General features: G+C 41.5%; 1 protein-coding gene across 1 annotated transcript; it reads right to left on the minus strand.

Annotated features, from left to right (window-relative positions):
- Positions 1-3,054: 3,054 nt before the first annotated feature.
- On the minus strand, positions 3,055-16,526 carry SDR16C5 (short chain dehydrogenase/reductase family 16C member 5). Its single transcript, XM_080579408.1, has 7 exons — positions 16,282-16,526; positions 13,108-13,451; positions 8,040-8,171; positions 6,940-7,039; positions 5,739-5,883; positions 5,341-5,466; positions 3,055-4,805 (listed from the first exon to the last, which is right to left on the minus strand). The coding sequence occupies exons 2-7, from the start codon at positions 13,426-13,428 to the stop codon at positions 4,712-4,714; spliced, it is 918 nt and encodes a 305-aa protein (XP_080435534.1). The 5' UTR covers positions 13,429-13,451; positions 16,282-16,526; the 3' UTR covers positions 3,055-4,711.
- Between the last annotated feature and the right edge of the window lie 4,830 nt (positions 16,527-21,356).

Below are 21,356 nucleotides of genomic sequence, written 5' to 3' on the forward strand. Positions count from 1 at the left end.
ACAGAGCAGGGTACTCACGTGGTGACTGTTTCTCATTTTCCACAGGCCCAGAGATGTAAGCCATACTGAAAAATATGGAAGCTCACCATTTTTAGTCAGCTATCATAATTTTGTCCTCTTGCATTCAAACAAGTTTATGCTCTCAGTTGCTTGAGAAGCAATTTACATTGACATCTACAGGTCAAAGACACTTGAGGATGAATTAGCCCTAAAGCACATTATACAGTCTAGTTTTTGTCATGAGTAGCAGTTGCTATTCTTGTCACTATAGAGTCACATGAATTGTCTATGGCAGATGTAACGTTAGCCTTAAATTCAGGTGAAACTATATTTACCTATATGTAGAGCAAATCCTTAACTATACAGTGTAATCTATACCAAAGAAATATAGTTACAGCTTAGAAAAACTTCGGGCTCAGAAATAGTGTTACCTCAAGCTCATTACGTATTTTACTTTTTTGTGAGCGTGTGTGTGTAAGATTAACTTGGTATTAATTTTTAGGAAGCTGTAACACAGGAGATTTCAACTACATACCTTGTCATTTTACTGTCATCCGCTGTTGCAGACTGACTTGATGCCAGAGCAGGAAAACTGTGTACTTCCTGAAGGAAAGACTTCAGGCAAGCACCTCACCTGGCTCTTCTGCTGGGATTTGTTCCTTCTGAGATTTGTTCCTTACACAACCTTTACCCACATGATTCCTTAGAACTGACAGCTCTTTCTTGAACTGTTAAAGGCTTCCCAAAACACAGGTATGCTGTTTTGCAGTAACTGTATCATGTCTGGAGCCAGATTAAAATTTAGTTAACCGTACGTGGTGCATTGTATGAATTGTATGAATTTGCCTCAAGGACAACCATCGACATACCAGAAATACGCAGACAGATCAGTAAGTAATTCAAAGTGTATTTTTTTAAATTAATATAGAGAAGCCCATGATACCTGCTCTCCATTTATGGATGATGCTCATCGAAGCTTTCACATAAAACAGATGCCTCAACTATCACATCTCTGTGTTAGTCTCTCAGCAAGCTTCTTTTATACGGACACAACGCAGATGATGCAGACTCCCCCGTGGGGCTGCACCATCACCAAGGTTTCATAGCCCATATCATGGCACTGAGGTTTACAATGCCAACAAACAAGACTTATTCTGCAAAATCTTCATTGTTGCTGTTGCCTGCACCTGCTGACAGTGCCATTGCCGCTGCTCCTTTCCTGCCTTGCAGTCCACGTAGCTGTCTTCAGATGATCAACTGCCAAAAGTTACCAGAAAAGAGGTGTCTGCTCAGTTCCTTCCTAAAATGAGATCATGATGAAGACCAGCTACCAAATAGACGTGTGCTGGTCTGGAATATGATTATCAAGTTCATAAAATTATATCTCAGCTGCTAGATTTCTGCTTTCCTCCTCAGTCTCATTCAGAGGATCAAGTCAGTGCCAAGAAAAATCATATTCTCCATGCTTTGAATTAAGGAATAATAAGACATCTGCTACCACAAGAATATGAGCTCATATGAAAAAGAAACACAGCAGGCAACAAAACACCATGCCCTGGATTGTCTTTGAATCACTGTATCGATGACTGTCAAGCCAACCTTGCCATCCTAGTCAACTTTGGGACCCAGTTATTGTGTTAGGGACTATTTAGTGTTCCAAGCAACGGTCATGAAACCAGTTATTCTGGTAGGAGCTGCCTGATGTGAAAGCAACTCTGCACTGTTGTCAGCCATGGTGCTGTCACAACTGAGATACTCTTCTGTGTTCTACCTTCTTGTCTGGGTCTCACAGAGATCCTTCTTTGAGGAGTTTTCTTGCTGGGTGCAGGAGGAAAGAGTACTTCTGCGCATCAGGAAAGTAATCAGAACCACTGTCATTGTGGAAGTCAGCCATCTGTGATCCTGAGAAGTTCGCATGGTAGCAGATGATCTCCACACTTGCCTCATATCTCCTCCTGAATCCAAGGGAGGCATTTGTGTTTCTTAACTTCCAGGGCATATCTCTGCACATCTGTCATTCAGTGGCAGTTGTTGTGCTTAGTATTTACGGGAGATCAAACCATCAGCAGGATATGGTATTATCTTCCAGTCACAAAGTAATCATCACACATGCTAGTACTCGTAATTCAGAAGACAAAGATCCTGTGTGATTTTGCAATATAGCTCTGTTTACTTCTTGCTACTATTCAAGCCTACGATGGAGATTGTCTCTTTCCAGAAAGACAGCACACACACAAGCTGTAGCCACCTGGATCACTATCACACAACATTCATCTCTTCCAGTTGCACAGGTAGATAATAGGGCCATTATGTTCTACTCCAGGACAAGCAGGGACAAGATCTTTCTTTTATGTCATCAAGCAGACTGAACTGATGAATCAGATCCCCTTTTCTAAAATGCAGACCTGGACTATGGTATGCCTTGAGAAGCAATTTACACCTACATCTACAGATCAAAGACTGTTTCTCAGTTTATTTTCTCTCAGGAACAATACTGCCTGAAGAAATTGCTTGTTAAGGAGACCAACAAGATGAAAAACACAAAAACGCATTTTTTTCTAGACACTTAAATCTTAATTGCTATCATGCAGCTGAAATAGTTTCAGTTTCTGAACATGAATCTTGCTTCATTTGACCAATAACGTTTTACCACTGCCTCAGCTTCATTCTAGATGGCTCTTCCCTGCAGAATTTTTGAAGACCTGTATCAGACTCTTCTTAGTGGTATCCAGTGAAAGGACAATAAACAACGGGCACAAACTGGAAAAAAATCCATACAAGTATAATTTAATTTAAAAAGTGAGCATGGTCAAACACTGGAACAGATTGCCTGGAGAGGTTGTAAAACCTCCAGCCTTGGATATACTCAAAACCTGGCAGTACTGAACAACCTGCTCCAGTCAGCCTTGCTCGGAGTAGAGGTCCCTTCCAAGCCCAATGATTCTCTGAAGCAATAAAAGCTTTATGGAGATACACTTCTCATGCACATTACTAGGAAAGATCCTCTATATTTTTAACAGGTGAGGAGCCCACAAGAAACGCATACACAACAGTTGTAGTAGTTGACTTTATTACCAGCAAACAATGCTGTGTACATACATATGGGCACAATATAAGGCATATCTGTTTTCTAATTAGTAACTTTAATTTCCTGAAGCGTACTGCAAAGTGAGCAGAATTTCAGAGACAGAAAAGATACAGATCTGAAAGGACAGTTAAGACAAATCTTTTCTTCATCAGTCTGAATTCTACCTCACAATCTGTCATAACTGTAAGGCTATTTTTAACATGCTTGTTTGACCCATTGTTTCTTGCTCATCATTAACAAAATAGTTCTATGTAAACTTTTCTCAATCAGTAAACATCACTAAGTATATAGACAAAGGAAATGAAAGTAGCTTCTAGGCCATCATGGGACTTTTTTTTTTTTTTTATAAAAGTCACCTTTTTCTTTATAATGTCTGCAATTAATTTCATACTAAAGAATTTTATAGTCTTAGTTTGTAGGTGTTGCCAATTGCCAATGGACTACTGTGACATGAGATGGGTTTAACCAGCATGTGCAGAAACGGTATACGTTTAAGGTATAATCTTTTTTCTTGTTTAGGATTTACCTAAAGTCACGGTGTTGTTCTCAGTTTTCTGGTGGTCATTGTCAGAAAGGGCAAGGCTTCCTCAGCCTACCAGAGGACAGCCCAAAGAGTAAAAGGAAAGTAAAACAAGTCACTGTAGGCACAAGGCAACCTTCTGCCCAATCCAGAGGAACAAAATGTGATGCTGTTACTCAAGCTGGAGTTGTAGTGGTCCCATTGACTCCAGTTCCCTCAGCACCATTCCTTTCTGAAATAATCCCAGGAGAAGCCCTGATTATACCATGCGATACCTTTGCTTTTAGTAGCTTGATGTCTTTCTTGGCAAGATGTTTGATAGCCTACCTAGACTGTTAGTCTTATAAGTGTACTCCACTTAGGAGGCAAAAAGTGGAAATTGTTCCTAAAATATTGCACTTAAAAGGTATGCAGAATTCTACTACAAAGTTGCAGGCATTGTATTAGCTTTTAAAATAAATTAGACAAAAAGTCAATTAGCAGCACAAATGTCATTTACATTCATTCCTTCCCACCCCCCCAAGACATAGTCATCTGTGAACCCTGAGATCACCAACCCCCCAAACTAATACATTACATTCGTTTTGCACCAACAGAGCACATTTTCATTGCATAAAACTTCCGTTTGTATGAACTTGAATCTGTTGGTTCAGGAAACTCTTTTGAGTTCCTCAGTTTACCAAGGAATGGTAATGGCACTGGCAGTACAGCCCCTCCTCATGGTCCAGTGAATGACACAGAGGTCAGGTCCATTAGAGGCTCTCCTGGCTCCCAGCCAATCACAAGATTTCTTGGTCTCATCTCCCCCCCAAAAATGCCAATTATTAATTTGTGAAGCAGAATGGTATTTAAGGCATTATAATAGACCACCAAGGGAACCTATTTCAATGAATTTATTTCCATAATAAGGCAAAAAGGAAACAGTTCATTGGATAAGAAGTTCAGATGAAAACGGTTAAAAGCTAATTAAAAAGCAATTTTCTTAAAAAATGTTACTAACTAGAAGTGAGGCACCTTAAGTTCACAGCTGCTACAGAAGCAGACCTTTCCTACCACCACCTTTAACAAGCTCTGCTTCTGCGTTGCTGAATTTTGGCATATTTTCAGTCCTTCTTCCCTTGACCTTTGAAGTTATCCATTAAATTGTAGGCCCCAGCAAATTCCGCAAGGAGAACAGAGATTTTCACTGGCAGGATGCTGTAGGTCAGAGGAGTAGGAGAAGAGGAGACAAAACCAAAACAGAGTTCAGAGGAGTTGTGCAGTTTTATCACAGAAATCATTTCACCTGGCTAATACTAGCCAAGAAAGCTACTATAGTTTCCAGAATACAGTACCACTGGTCCTATCGAAATACTGATTACACTCATTTGGCTGCCTTCGTTGTTACCATAGATCAATTTCCTGGCTCTTGCAAGCCAGGCTGGAAGCGCTCTATTGCTGGGGCAAGAAATGCCAGAGGGACACTTCCTGAGGGGCAGGCCCAGCCTCTAAAGCCTGCAGTGACACCACACCCCAGTGGAGCGAGTAAGCCAGTTAGACATTTCTGACATTGTTCTGTGGTCCAAGGGTAGAACAAATCCCTAGAAACTAAATTAAAAAAAAAGCCTCCAGAAATGTGGAGAACTTCATGAGAATTCGTATCAGCAAGTAGAAGCCTAGTTTGCATTTTTAGTCAGAAGTTTTCAGTCTGGCCAGAAAAAGGGAGAGGAAAATAAGGAAGGATATGACTTACTTTTTCAAAGCAAAGAAAACATACAGACTGCGTGGTAGGAACAAAATTTCTTGGTCTTGTCGAATAGCAGTCATTATCTTTTCAGCCACATACTCTGGCTCTAAAACAGGAAGCAGACGTGACCACCTGAAAGAGAAGGTGTTTTCTTATAAAGAATTTCTTTGGATTCACAAAGACGACAAATCAATTACATTTCATGTTTCAGCTAAAATGAATAGTAAAGTACCAAGGACTTTGTCACTTAGGTTGCCCAGTCACTGAACAGCATTTTAGCCGTGTGAGGCCCTAAAGATAATAAAAGCAGAGCAAAGTCTAGCTTGTAAGAACCATAAAGGAAACATGAGCACACAGCATGCATAATGTGGAAGTTGCATAAAGACTTCACACAGCTTACTCACTTGGTCTCAGCGCCATCAAACATTCCTGTGCTTATGAAATAAGGACACACAGTTGTAGTTTTAATACCAGTCTTCCCCAGACTTCTCATCTCAACATCAACAGACTCCGCAAAACCAACTGCTGCAAATTTACTTGCACAGTAATCTGTAAAATAAAACAGTAATTGCAATTAAACATTTTAACTTCTTAATTAAACCTTACTAAACAGGTTCAGTGAGTCCCACCACTGAACGTGGTCACAGGAGCAGTAACAGTATTTGACAGAATGAGGACAAAACGAGGACAAAACTATTCAGTTTTTATGGTGTGCAACACCAGCACTAGATTATAAGAACTATAAACACACTACCACCAGAAAATTGCTGTCCGACAATAACACTTTACAAGGGAGTAGGAAGCATTTCCATAGGTTACTAATAAGACTTGTTTGATGTGATTCACTCTTACTTTCCTTCTTCTAAGTTCACTGGAAAATGGGAAACTGTCTGCCAATCACCTCTGTCACCTTCCTGCTTGCTAATGAACAACAGCAGATTAAATTATCTTTTTGTACCAGGCCTTATCATTGAATCCATGAACTAGCTTTTTAAGCAAACTCAAGCTTTCAAAACTCTCTAATGTGGTTTCAGCTTGCATCTCAATTTGTCTTCATTATCACTGCCTTGAAGCTAGATTTCTTTTACTGCTATGCCACTTATTTCATTTTCCTCCTCGCTTTGCAGGCACTTTCCAGGAATTCCTTCTGAATTTGCCCTGATCTCAACACTTTCACTGTGCAGATTCTCTTGAATGAATGGCAGAGAGAACACAAAATGAGATATCACACATCTACCACTGTGTCACATTTGGATTTAGTAGGTTTGAGATCAGGAAGCCTATACAAGACCCTGCTTAGCTTGAGAACACGTCTGCAAAAGAAGTGGTCTCCTCACAAAATACCTGTAGGTTAACTTTGGAAACTGAGAACCACAGCGTTTGTCGTTTAAGTTCTATATGAAGCTTCTAGATCTTCTTATTGCCTTGTCAGTGTTTCACAGCACTGCTGAGCACCTGGAAAACCTTTTGAAGGAATGCTCTATTTAAGGTCAGCTGATTTGAAAGTATCACTATTTGCTTTACCTATACACAAAGACTCAGGAACTCGGTTAGGACTTTAAACCCCACTAATTGTCTAAATGAACGTTAGCTTCAATACACTACCTGCAAGACGATTGACTCCAATCAGTCCTGCTGAGCTTGCGATGCTAACCAAATGTCCATGGTTAGAGGCTATCATTGCTGGGAGGAAGGCTTTGCAAGTCTGCAAGGTAAGTCAGAGTTCCAGTGAAACATTTTAGCAAGTAAGCTCCCTGCTATAATATTTTGAGGATTTTATTTATAGGGAAGTTCTGCCTGTACTTTAAGTAAGGTGTCTCCTCCCCAACCTCCATTATACAAGTGGGGAAAAAAAAACAGGAATTGTTTGAACTCTAACCTAAGCTGGGACCTTGCAGGTCCTACCAGTACTGTTTTCTCTTCAATGTTAAAGACAGATGCTAACTTGCTGAAAGGTAAAAAACACAGCTTCAGCTAGCTGTGTTTTTTTTAACCGCAAAACTCAGCACTATATTGTTTCAGATGGACATTAAGCCCTCGCTACAAACTTTATAAACCAGCAAAAATTTAAATTTCATGTCTTCCTTCCATTAAATTTACTTAATCTTTGTGATTGAGTTTAAGTAAGAAGCTGAAGCATGTTTTAATATCCTGTTTGCAGTTCTTTAATGGTAAAAACACTATATAGTGATCATTCTTCCCTGAAAGGAAGAAAATTAAATTATTCATTTTGGACAAAAGCCCCACTTACTTAGTATAAGAGCATCATCTGAACATGTGGTATTTCTTACTAGAACTATCATAACCACAAAGTAACTAGAACAATAACAGAATTGAGCTGTTCTGTTACTAGAGCAGCAACCTCTAGGCGGGGCCTGCTTCACATCAATGAATATTGAGGGATATAGCATCTGACTAGCCTCAGAACCTAGCAGATGGCAACCTTCAGTTCTTAAGAGCATTTGTAAATGCTAAGCAGTTTTGCTTCCACCTACCTACCCAGAAGTTCCCAAAGGATCTATTCTCCCACCCTTTTTTTTTTAATCTCACAGACTACAAGGCATAGAAAATAATTTCTTGCATTATTTTTTACTGAACTGATGGGATCTCTATATCCTTGCATGTTTTACTCAATTCCAAAAGGCAAAATTAAAACTGTAAACATGTTAAGATATTTTAATACGTATATATAAGGAGAGCATTACCCAAAAGTGTGCCATTATGTTCACTTGCATAGTTTTTTCCACAAGCGAATCTGGAGACTCGATAAACCTCTTCCCAGTTACAATACCAGCGTTGTTGACTAGGATGCTAACATCACCAACTTCTTTTTTAACCTAAAACAAAAGCCTTAAGATTATTATGCAACAAATAAAGCATAACAAAAAATATTAATATATAAAAATAAGAAATAGAAGTGTTGCACATCTCAACCAAGGTGAACATATTACGCTTGTTACAGATCCAAATACCTCGTGTTCTTGCATGTTCTCACCTGTTTGGAGCTGATCTCATCACTGGACTTTCCTTGGAGCCCAGCAGCCCCAACAGCTCCAAGCGTGCCTCTGCCTTCAGTACCTACAGTTCTTGCTATGACTGTTCCAGCAAGCCCCTACTGCAGAGACCTTTACTAATACAAGTATTTTGCTACATTAATCCAGCCTTAAACCCGATGAATGATTCTGTATTTAGGGCCATTTCTATGCCACGCTGTGAGGCACAGTACATAAATTCTCATGCTAGATGAGCTAGCAATTACTTAATAGCATCTTTGTATTTTGGGCATTTCAAGATTCCCAAAGCTGTCTTCCACAGGTTCCACATCTTCTGACTGCAATTGTTAGACACTAGCAAGCATTATACAGCAGCTTCTCCACTAGTAGTAGCTTCACGTGTATGCCACGAGAGCTATCCTATTAAACCAGACCTCCCAGCACCATCCCGGAGGAGCAGACGGAGTTCTCTACCTCACTATGTTAGGGTTAGAATGAGCAGTCACTTTTGATCATAAATATTCCACATATGCATAAGCAGTGAGAAAAACAGCTTAGAAAATTAATTTCTACCTTACAACCATCTCCTTTATTTAAATATCTTGATTACTTCAAGCAACTTTATGGGTCAGGAATTTAAAAGTTTTTTTTTCTTTTAAAGTTGATTTTCCATGAAGGCAGCCTGAAAGAACACCATAATTGCAGTGGCATTAGTTCTCAAGTAACACAAGAAGGGAGACAGTCCTGAGAAGGACACTAGTTTACCACAGAAGTTATACAAAAGCTTTAGGGATCTTTTATTTTATCTTTCTTAAAAAAGGAAGCTTTTATTCAGGCATCTGCAGTTTAGGTGAGGGAGTGAAAAAACACATGCATTCACAGACTGCAAAAGCCTTAGGAGCCTTCTGGGGCAGGGCACGGTGCAGAGGCTTTGTTTCTAATATATTTGCTTTGATTCTAACACCGAGCCAGAATCCTTTTGAAATGGTTCCAGAAAATAAGTTGGCTAAACAGTAATCTCTGTGCATGTAGTTCAGTAAGAGGAAGCACAGTTCTCATTTTAGCTCCAGAACGAGAGCTTCCAAGAATAGACTCACCTGACAGGACAACTATAGGCAGCTGATAAAATCAAGGTATTGTACCAGTTTTCACAAAAGGAGAATTAAAGTATTCAATGCAGTATTTCAATACAGTTCAGTAATCCGAGCTATCCAGGAAATAGGAAGTGAGTTCACTATTCTGGTTGAATTTGCAACTTCAAGTGCTAAAACAGGTGCTGATGAGTAGCTTTGGGAAACTATGCTCTTATGCCCTGTAGCCACCCAGTTCCAGATCACAGGAAATTCATTTCATGATGGTATCTCATATCCTACATAAATACAGAGACTGAGCAGACCAGAGGGTAGGGTAGCCTGTATAACAGTAAAGAATTGAGTTCACCATTTATTCTCTTAATTTCCCTGTCTTCCTTAAACTTGTTCCAACTTCTCCATGTTTGTTAAACCAGTAAGTGTTATTAAAAATAAAGGAAGTAGCCTTGGTAGGATTATACAGAATAGCCTCGATATAGCTCCCTAAGCCAGAGCCCCTCTCCACCTCAGTCAATCCCCCTTAAAGTGCTATCATATAACAATTAAAATATTCCTGAAGCAGTGCCACATGATCTTTACAGTCAGCCTTAGACAAGTTGATCCAGTCACCAACGTATGCACTCCTCATTACAAGTAAAAAAAATAGTCTGAGTTCAGAGACAGACAGTAATCATTAGTAAGTGATGCTGCAGTACAGACTGCTGCCTCAGGTCAGAGGATCTTAGCAAACCTGGAAGCATGGACCCATACCCTAGGGTCTACCCCTAGGAAAAAGAAATACTTGAATAGACAGTCATGCTGTTTCTGGGTGCACAGGCACGGACGGAGGTGATGGATGCGGTGCATACAGTTTATAACTTGGAGCTTGAGACATTCAGGTTAGGAGGGGATGAAAACACTGTCATATGGCAGCAAATAAGAACAGCCTTGATCACCCAATTCTAGCTAGAGGCAAAAACCTGAGCAACCTCTTCCTTTACTCGTGTTTAGAGATCGCTGTCTCTAGCAAGCTTTCCAAAATATATTCACACTTAGGGAGAATTCAAAGCAGACCCGAGTGCCTTCACGCAGCCCAGACAAACGCTTCCAGCTTCACAACACCTTTGGTCACGCTGCTTCCCTGCTAACCAGATGTGGCAGCTCCTTGCTCAAGCAACTGGCTGTTTTAATCCCCTTCCCCTCTCAGCTATCCCTGTGCACGACAGAGAGCCAAGGCGCTCACACCAGGCTTCCTCATTCTGCTTTCAGGCCAGAACAGAAGACCTTCACCGAATGGTTTAGTGGGGCAGGGAATGTCAGCCTTCCAGAACTGTAAACCTCTCCATTATGCAGAGCAGGAAAGCATGTTCTGGGTGTTTGTTTTAAGCCTAGGTAAGCTAAGCATTATGCAAACAGCTGATCTGGTTAAGCATCTTTTTCAAGCATAAGCGCTATTTCCTGTTTGTTTCTGCATTTACATGCACTCTGTGTGTGTGGAAATTTGGTAGTGACTAATTCCCATGAATCACAAACAGCATCCCGAAGTATCTGCTTTCTATGAAGGGAGGTCCCCCCTCACCCCCCCAGCTGCCTCCAAATTTTGGAAGAAAGCACTGGGCGTTTTATAGGCAACATGAAATATCACCAGGAAGTGTGCTTCTGCTGTGAAAAACAGCAAGAGCAAGGAAAGTTCTTAGAAAAGTGGAAAACTGGCTGTGAACTGCCATGCTGACAAACAAGCAACAGAAGGCAGCACACGAGCAAGCCAGTAACATGCAAGAGACCCTGGAAGTGAATGTGACCCCAAATGCAATCTTGCAATATGATACTGAAAAAGCTTCTGCTTCCTCATAAACTCAAAGCCCCCTGTGCTTAAAGACTAGCTAAACTCTGGGGAAGGAGGAGGAGTAAATCAGAGAAGGCCACATTCCCTTTAGGGCTGGTAGTACTTCTGCAATAGGGATGTTATGAACACGTCTCAAGGCACAGCTCTTGATAGCCAAAAGCTGCCCGGTGCACTGTTGGTACAGGACAGCAACAAGGACACCACATACCCAGCATTTTTGGTTGTCTTCCTACTGAAAGGACTGGTCTTTTTGGTCTCTGTGTGACTGATGAAGTACCCAAAGCAGGTAGTTAAGGATCATTTACACCTCATTTTGGCTTTAAAATAACTGAAATTATTGTGCCATGCAAAGCAGTATCCCATCATATCGGTGTGAACTGAATTCACTATGGTCTTGTGCCTCCCCAAGTTATTGTGCGTAGCTGAATCACAGGAGAAGCAGCCCTGCCTCATTTTGCGAAGAGGGAGGCAGCACTCTGAGCCAAGACCTACTACACAGCAGTAAATTAGCAGTATTAATCAGTGTTTGATGCTGCTGTGGTCTTATTGTTGCTAATAAGACAAGAAAGCTTTCAATGTGGTTCTGTAACAGCTGTCAGCAAAACATGATGCATCTGAAATAACCGTGGTAGTGTGTTCTCTTCTCTGTGGATCAGCTGTTAGTGAACTGCTGACATAGTATTGTAAAGAGAGGATTCATTCACTGACTGGTTACAGACCCTTTTACCCCCTCCCCACTCCTGTCTCCCTCTGTTTTTATCATCCTTAACCCATGCCACATCCCCTATACTCAGCCAGAAAGGTTCTGCTGCTGCTCATCCCCAAGAGATGGAAGTGTCAGATCAGGTCTCATCTTCATTCCAGTGCTCTGCAAACTACAATACTCCTTCCTCCTCTCCCAGCTCAGCCAGGAACAGTTACAGGCACGTGGTGAAACGTGCAATCACTCCGCAGGAATGGAAGATGTGCACCTCAGCCAGCAGAACAAACCTGCGAGGGTGACTGCAGGCAATTGGCATTACCACAATCCAAGAACAGTGGTATGAGCCCCCAGTAAAGCTTTACTTGTCAGAGAGCTTGTTCTACAGTCATTTCCAGATAGAAGAAACACAGAAGGCTAGAGCTTCTTAAGCAGTACTTTAGGGGACAAAATAGGAACATTATTTCAGCCAACAGATGTTCCTGAAGACAGCTGAACTTTTTTTTTTTTAAGAATTCATCCTCAGGCAAACACTCAGTGTGGAAATTTTCTAGTCCAACAGTTAAGTTTAGCAACATCTTAAGCAAATGAGAACAGGTTGTTATAATGGAAACTGTTAAGCAACTTTAGCTTTTGGCATTTCTGCTAGTCCTGCCCAAGATATCTAACCACGTGCTATATTTACAAAGCTCTTTAGAAAGGAAAATATTGAAGCCTTCAAGATATATTTATTAAATCTGTTCAAGTGCATTTGCAAAAATCTACTCACAGCCAGGAAGTTAGTCAGAATTTGCTTAAGTCATTAATCCCTTGTACAAGGTATGGTCTTTAAGGTTAACTTTTTGGAAAAGATTACCAGAACATGAAATACTGCTTTAGCTTCAATAAGCTGACTTTCTGTATTTGCCAGTAAGCACTTGCTAAGTAACTGCATGAAAGTGAAGCCACACAGCTGAAGCTAGTTATTGAAAGAACCAGCTTTTTTTTTATTTTTAAAAGAACAAAAAGGTATACAACTCTAAAAATAAATAAATCAGTATTCTTAGAATACATAGCACATGCAATAATCAAATGAATTAACTTTAATCTCCTGCTTTGAAATGGCTAAAACTTCTATCGCAAACACTTTGGAATGATGTCAAAGGCACAAATGAGATACTTTACCTGATCTGCTACTCGGTAGACTTCCTGCCTTTTGCTGCAGTCACAGATGTAAGCATGTACTTGCACTGCTCCATTTTCTCCAGCCAGTCTGCTCGTTTCATGGAGCCCCTCTTGATTAATGTCCCAAAGAACCAGCGTGGCTCCAAGTTTGGCAAATTTTAAGGATAAGAGTCTTCCAATTCCACTTCCTGCTCCTGTTATTAATACTATTTCACCACTAACGTTCTTTTTACGTTTCGGCACAAACAAAAACACCAGTGACTCCAACATATAGTAAGTCGTAAGTCCAAGGACTTTGAGCATCTCCAGGAAGAAATTCATCTTGAGGCTCTTTCTTCAGATATCTGGTAAAAGACAAGGTTTAGTAGATAAATCAGCTATAAAAGAGACCATGTAAACATTAATCTTGCAGAACTGAAAAGCGTTTTCCAATTAATTCTAACTATTCTTGAAACAGCACTCAGAAGCAGGCTAGCGAGTACATAGGCTTACAGCTGCGTGTCTGACCCGTTTATCCTGTTTCCATTTTATTTTCAGGACATTTTACTCCTCCAGAATGGAAGACAAAATTGATTTACCGTTTGGAAGAGACAGGGAATACCTGCTTTAGAAGTTCCCCACCCTTCACAACACGAGTTCCAGCTCTGCTCCCAAAGACTGTAGACATCTTAATAAAATAGCAACAGTTGCCCCTTTAGCATCCAAAGCAGAAATGCATGGCGATTACAAATCAAAACTTGTAGCTTGATCAAGTTGCTTGAGTGCTGAAAACCTACTATTTCAGGTCAGGATTATTTATTTATCTTTTAGGACCATGGCTTTTTGTGCTTGTAGGTACCTGCTGTTGTCAAGCAGCCGTGCAAATGAAGGTACAGTCTCAACTGTGTTGAAGAACTACTAGCATAGGAAGCTTCTGAATACAGAAGATTTGTAAGTCTTCTCACCAGTACTATTATTTAATAGTACTATAATTACCAGTACTATCATTATTGTTCAAGTGCAAAAAGCAGGCTCTCAAGGTGTTTTACTTCGGAATGCACTCTAAAGTTGTTGACTTTCTTCTCCTCACATGAAGGAAGATGTCATGGGCTTGAATCACATCACCTCAGGTATGTGTTTACCTGCACACTCCATACTCATCACAGCAACTCTCACAATGAGCAGGCATTTAAGTCCTTGAAAGAACACTACCCATTCCCTAGTGTATGAGTTCTATGCAAGAAAAATACCCTTGGTCTAGGCAGGTTTTTATCTCTAGTTACAGCACAAAGGATTAAATATCTTCCTTCTGAGCTAAAGGTAGAGCATGCTGGTGCTTACACTTCAACCTTTAGCGCTACATACCTGATTTGTTCACATCTTAGTCAACACTGGTATCTATGTACATAGGTAGTCATGTTTGACAATTGCCAAAAGATAATTACTTAGGTCTTGGCTACATTTAATGAACTTTGCTCAGAGTAGCATTTGGATGTACATGTTGTCATGAGTCTCAAGTTTTGGTGCATGGGAAACAACTACATTCCTGCAGAGGGACAGACATCTTCAAGGACAGAGCAAGTTAGTTCAGAAAACTTTATAGCACAAGCATTAGGACATCTTAAAGCTATTCCAGTAACAGGAAAAAAAATTGGCAAAATCATGGTGGGTAGGGAGACAAGTTCATCTTTTGCAGATTTGTCAAAGGGTAAATGTTTTCCGTTCTTAGTTCCCTTTAAAATGGTACAGAGCACTTGCAGAGGTTCTAGCATAGGGAAAAAAAAGAGACAGTAAAACTGATTCTGGTATTTCTTACAGCACAATAATATTTCCCTAGAGACGAGAGTGACATTTCCTGAAGTAGACTCTCACAGCTGCAGAACCACAACAGATATATGCAAAGCTAGGGTTACATGGAAGAATTGTTATTAAACTTCATGTGCATAAAAAAACCAGCAAGTATCTAGAAACTCGAGTTCTTTGCTGGGCCTAAAACAGAAGCAATAAGTCTTCACAGTAGATACAGTTGCTGAGTTTAACTTCATGGCACTAACTTAAAGCAACGAATGTAACAAGCTCCCTTTGCATGAAAGGAAACTGGCGTCTCTAGAACAGATACCAGTGTTACAGGGGCCACAATACAGTTCTTAATCCCTAGGAAGAGGCAGTGGAGGCAGCTGCCTTCAGAGCAAAATATAGGGTTTGATCTCAAACCAGTTTGCAATGTGTGTCAGTAGTTTATTACGATAATCAGGTATTAGGCCTGCATGGGGCAGAGGCACACCAGAGCTCGGGGAAGTGCTTCCTTTCTCAGAGAAGTGGACTTGTTTTAGGCTTAGAGGCTGTTAGATTACCCACACCAGACCCCTCACAAGATGCGTAATTCCCAGTGAAGTGCCTCACCTGGGCAAGCTCTGGCTGGACCGGGTGTGCCCTGTTCTTGCTGGCTCACTGCATGGGTGCTGCCCGTTTCCCCCAGTACATAACCAGGAGCCCCCAGAGGCACAGCTACCCTTCCCAGCACACTCGGCCGATGAGGGCTCCCCAGCTGAGGTGAGCAGGGAGCGGCTCACAGGTGAACAAACCAAGGGTACCTTTGGCACACGTGCCGTCATCAAACCAACGGATCCATACCGCAGCCCTTCTGACACCACACATTGCTTTTAGCATATCACTGAGATAAGTGCAGAAAGCTTTTGCATTGTGGCAAAGAGCAAAGGTCCCCCAGCAGCTTATCAGTGTGATTTCTTTGCAGCTATGGACAATTTCACCAGCGCAGGCTTGGTGCTGATACTCCCCACCAAGCAGCTCCTAGAGACCACCAGGACAGAGCTGAGGCCCCTGTACGAAGCCACAACACCCCTCTGCTAGGGAAAGAGCCCAAAAGCCGTCCTTTAACCCCACGGACAGCGGGTGGCGAGCACAAACCCACCCCCTGCCCCCGGAGGGCTGCAGCCCCATGCATGCAGCAGCCCAATAAACCAAGGCAGGCCGAGGATCCCCAGCACAGCGCCACACGGACACCACACCACCCTCCAGACACCATACCTCCCTATAGACACCATCCGTCCTACAGACACCACACCACCCCGCCCCGACCCAGCCCAGCGCCCCCTCCCCAGGGGGAGGCAGCGCACCCCCAGCCCCGGGGGCGGCGCAGGGCACAGGTCCCCCGGTCCCGCAGCACCCCGGTACCTGGCCGGCCGGGCTGCAGGGGAGGGAGGCCGAGACCCGCCGGGGAGCACACCCGAGCGGAGCGGGCCGGCCCCGCCTTTATGCCGCCCGCCCGCCCCGGCGCGGGGCTCACCGGATGCCCGGGGGCGGAGCGGGGCGGGCCCCGGCCTTCCCCGGCCGGGCTTTGGGTTTAGTTCGTGCTCGACTTCAGCTACGGGGGCTGGGATACCGGGAAGCACTGGGCAGCCTCAGCTTCAGAGAGAGTCCGTGCGAGCAGCGGATGCTCGGTTCCGCCGGAAAATACACGACTGACGGCGTTTCTTTGGCGCTTAGATCCTTTATGTCCCCCCTTTCCAAACTGGCATGTTTGTGTTGCTGTTACCCCTTTGTACTAAATACTAAATACTTTCCTTCCTTCCACAACACCTTCTCTACAAAATATTGCTGAAAGCAGTCGAAAGGTCTTTTCCTTCACGTATACGGTGTGGGGTCAGAGTCCGGGCTCTGTGTAGAACCTGCTGCACCCTCCAGAGCTGCTGGCTGAAGAGAAACTAACTGCTGAGTTAGGATATCTTACTGGGAGTCAATGTCTTCTTGTAATAACATAGCACATCCAGGGGGCTGATGATAGCCAAACAGTAACATCGATGAAATTTGGTTTTGGCTGCTGGTTTCCTTTGTGGATTGTATTGTTTGCAGTGGTTTGTTTAAAACAAGGAAGTGTGAAAAGCCATTCATATTCAAAAAGGTTTAAATAAAATACGTGTTTTGTAGTTATACTTGCAAATTAATAATGTTTAACACAGGGACTGACCTTATGATCAGAGTAGGAGGCTAGAAATTGGGATCCTTGTCTCCTTTCCCCCTCTTCAACAAATATTTCCTATGAATAATAACGTCACTGAGATAAAACTCACTGAAATAAAATGTCTGAATGTCTCCAGTTTGTTTATCTGCATGATGAAATGCTAAAGTTAGCCTGAAGAATATTCTTTTTAGGAGTGCCGAGTTACTGTCTACCATGCTTTGGGGTCAGAGCAGACCCAAGCAGAATCACCACTCTTGATTCAAGTCCAGACGTGGCACTGCCCTCAATTGTGTTAGATGAAGATGTCTCCCATGTGCCACATAATATCTTCAGACCAATTTGTGAGTGCTGGCAAAACTCCAGCAATGCAGAACTGGGCCTGGCGTTGTTTGTGTGCATGTGTACCACCACACGGTATGTGTTCAAAGGAACCCAAGGTCAATCCGATCCTAAGAACGAGTTTGCGCAACTTTGTAAGAGTCACTTTTGCTTGTCTGTAGTACTTGGGCTACTTGAGTGTACTGCAACTCTAGCAGGTTTGCATTGAGGGCTGGACTTTATCTTGGCCTAGCTTAATTTCCAAAAAGCTCCTGAGCTGCTTTTCATGCCTTACATGAAACTATGGTAGATTCTTCATGGCATTGATCATGACTTCATCACCATTTAATCTTGACCGTCACAATGAATGAGTAAATGAAGTAAACAGAGTAAGGGTTGGTCTAAGCTAGACAGATGCAACTGCATGGTGACTAGGACACTCATCCTCACCTCAGCATAAAACAACAACATGACTTGCTCAGAGCCATGTTCTGAAATTGTGCCCTTCACCCAGACAAGAATACCTTCTGTGTGAAGCCTGTAACACCTATGTTTGCTGTGAAAGTCGGTGATTAAATCAGCTCTTATGAGTAACTGATGTTTGTTGATGGTAGAAGCGGTGTATGCCCTTCAGTCATGAAAAAGTGTGCCAATCTCTGCTATGGGAGGATTTTGACAATGATGGTGTGAACAACTTAAAACCACATTTTCCACTTCCCAGGAGAACAGGAGAAGTGTTGTAAATCAAGCCCTCATCTAGCAGCTTCATGTTTTCTGATCCCTCCACTGGGATTTTATTTGCTAATACACAAGCTATAACTTTGATGAACAAAGAACACAGATAAGCAATAGCCTGCCATGGTAAGGTGCAAAGAGATGGCTGCTGTGTAGCTCTATGCTCACTGCTTTTCCTTTATGTGCCTCTGGTACATATTCCTCATGGTACCTCTAGTTTTAAGAAAACCTACTGTGCTGTAAGTGGAAGTGTCTCACAAGAGATTTCTCCCTCTCCTCTGTGCAAATAAAAATGTCTAAGTCATTAGTTAAGGACGTTGGGCTGAAACATCACTTATAAAAGAGATGTGTACAGGGTGTCAGGATTTAAAGGGAGAAGTTGGCAAAAAAAAAAAAGTTAATTCACAATAATATAATTCTGAATGGTAAACAAGAGTAAGGCATCTTTCTACCATTTGAAACTTTTAAAACTTTCTTCCTAATAAAATGTAATGCAAGGTTTCTGACAGAAAAACTAGAGACTCAGCAGGGAAGCAGAATTAGCAAAAGAGCTCAGGGGTCTGTAGTGGTGTTTGGGAAACGAGGCAGCACTGTTGATGGCCAGTTAACAGAAAGAAAAGTTAGCACGGTTTTAATTAATTGAGTGTATGTGAAAGCAGTGGGTGGGAGAGTGTGTTCTAATAAGGGAATAAGCAGGGTCTGGAGGAGAACTGGGATGGGAACAGCAGGGCCTAACAAAACTAGGGGCTAATTTAAAACTCCATATACTGGGGGGAAGACTCCAGGTGAGGCTGTGATGAGTACCTCGTCTGGGCTTTCAGATCTATGCCCTGATGGAAAGTCAGGGCAGTAGGGTCTGTGTGTGGAGATAAGTGATAGGGAAGAAGAAAACATATGAAAGAGCAAACATAATGACTCTGTGTCAGACCTTGTCTTCACTCCTCTGCTTTTACTTCTTTTCAAATTCTGTTGTTTTTCATCTTGTTTTAAACAGTAAAGTCTGGAGGCAGCAAGGGGCAGAAGTTTTAGCATACTCTAATGTACTCTATAACACGTGGCCTCAAATTCTCTGAGTATTCAGCCTTGTTCCATACTTGTGGCACTGTAAGCTACTGTAAAAAGAAAAAAAGAGGGAACTTGTCCTTTTGCCCCCTCATCCTTTCATTACTTCATGTTTTATTGGCCTCAAGGAGATAGTTTCCACCTTTGTGCACACTGATCTCTTACACACCAGCTGATGTGATTACTAAGCATCAGGTTTTTGACTGTTCTGAAGTGCCTCTCAGGAAGAAGTACCCTCTCTCCCTCTCAAAGAAACTTTGTAAAAGCCAGAACATGCTCGTAAGTCTTATGATGGTTAAGTTTGGCTTGTTGTGCTTATCTTAGAGGTTGAGACAATGCTGCAAATGGCTGTGGGAGGAGTAAAGGGTGCTACATTTCTCTGCATTAATAGTTGGTCTGTAAATTGAAGAAAAAGGTTACAAAGGGAAAAACTGCTGATAAAAAATAAAATTATCTTTTAAGTCCATGATTTTATACTTAGTTACCACTCGCAACAACATTCATCCTTGAGTTTCTGCTATTTGCAGAATCCCAGGATTGGTGATTTTGGATTTTAACTTATCCTTTTCTCTCTCATTTCAGTATTACTAGGGTCTTCAGTTGCACAGAAAATCCAGATGTAGAAGCTGTGGTGAAACCAGTTCTTTACAGAACATGTCAGTTTGTGAACATTGACCATGAAATATTCACAGGCGTGTACTGCCTTGGATGACGTTTCGCTGTACTCCCCTGGTTACTTGAGAAGAGCCCCAAACCTGCTACTTTCAGAGTCTCACAACTGCTATCTGAGGAATCGAGTTAACTCACCTTTGCATTTGCCAGTTTTGGTTTAAACTTAAGTGCCACTCCCCTACATCTACAGATTCACATTTCTGTAGCCCACTTAATAGTTCATTTAAGTGTAGCAGCTGCCCAGAAGAAGGTGTGGGTGTACAGGCCTGACTTCCACCAGGTGGCTTAGGCATGCAGGGTGTGCCTTGGTAGTACACACATATGTTAAGTGGTACACACAATGCTACGTGCAGTGCAAGTGCTGTTTTCATGGTGTCAAATTCTGATCTAAACCAGAAAGAAGATTTGTATTCAGGACTTTGATGTCTTGAGTGCTCTACTAACCAGGCTACTGGCCTACGTGGTGCTGCTATGTGGCTTAGAAAATTAGAGAGTATAAGGAAATATAATTTTAATATATAAAACCAGGAAGAAAAAAATCTGTCCAGCACTTTTAGACACATATACCAATGCTTTTGTAAGTGGTACAACTTTTCAGTGTGTATTATTTATAGTAGTTCCACTTTGATGATTTTGTTACATTTGCCTGCATTTGTTTGAAGTGCATCCACTGCATTTGTTAATACATTTTTTTCTGCAACAAACTGTTGTATTCATATGCATTATATATAATTTCCATATTTAAAATATTCACTGTTGGCACACAGCAGTTCTGGTTTTAATGCCCATACCGAGCTTTTGATACATGAAACTGAGCGTCCTGTTTCTAGCTGACAAAGGGCTGATGCATATGGTATCACAGCAACACAAAGTGGTATTATACAAAATCTCACATTTTAAAATATAGCTACATCAATTAAGTTTGTGAAGAGAGGAAGTCTATCCAGGAGATCTTTACTGCCAGCTAGCTCTAAGGAAAAAAAATATTGCTGCTTTTGTAGTCCTTTATCTTTCATTGTATTTTATACTAGAAAACCTTGAAAAACAGTGCTAAATTAAAAGATTTTTCCACATATGACCTGGAATAGCCATGGGAGATTTTGACATTTGTGATCTATTTTATTTATTTATTTATTTTTTCAGACATCACCTGTCTAAGTGTTAACCTTACCCACAGAGAATCCTATCAAATCAGCTCAATGCTAGAGGCAGAAATTTTTGCCCTTTTCTTTTGGTTACTTTAGAATTCAGGATACAATCTTAGCACTCACTGTGGCATTTCTCATCTATCCGAATATGAAGTAGGTTCCTTATATTTCCAAAATGCCTGTATTTCATATTGCTCATTTAATTTCTGAAATATTTTTCTGTGCTACAGTTGAAATCTATAATGTGTTAATTCCATACCTCAAAGCCAAACTAAACCATTTTTAAAAGCTTTACTGTTGCCCATTTAACTTCCTGCAGTTGAAGGATAGTTCCACTAACGTTATTTTCCTCA

This window comes from Anser brachyrhynchus (genome assembly GCF_964034855.1).
Source record: "Anser brachyrhynchus genome assembly, chromosome: 2".
NCBI classification, from domain to species: Eukaryota; Metazoa; Chordata; class Aves; order Anseriformes; family Anatidae; genus Anser; species Anser brachyrhynchus.

Coding starts and splice junctions, on each gene's coding strand:
- SDR16C5 (XM_080579408.1), bottom strand. CDS start 13,428: ATGAATTTCTTCCTGGAGATGCTCAAAGTCCTTGGACTTACGACTTAC. Junction 5,884..6,939: donor TGGAGTCAATCGTCTTGCAG/GTAGTGTATTGA, acceptor TTTATTTTACAG/ATTACTGTGCAAGTAAATTT. Junction 4,806..5,340: donor GTTTTCTTTGCTTTGAAAAA/GTAAGTCATATC, acceptor TCTGACCTACAG/CATCCTGCCAGTGAAAATCT.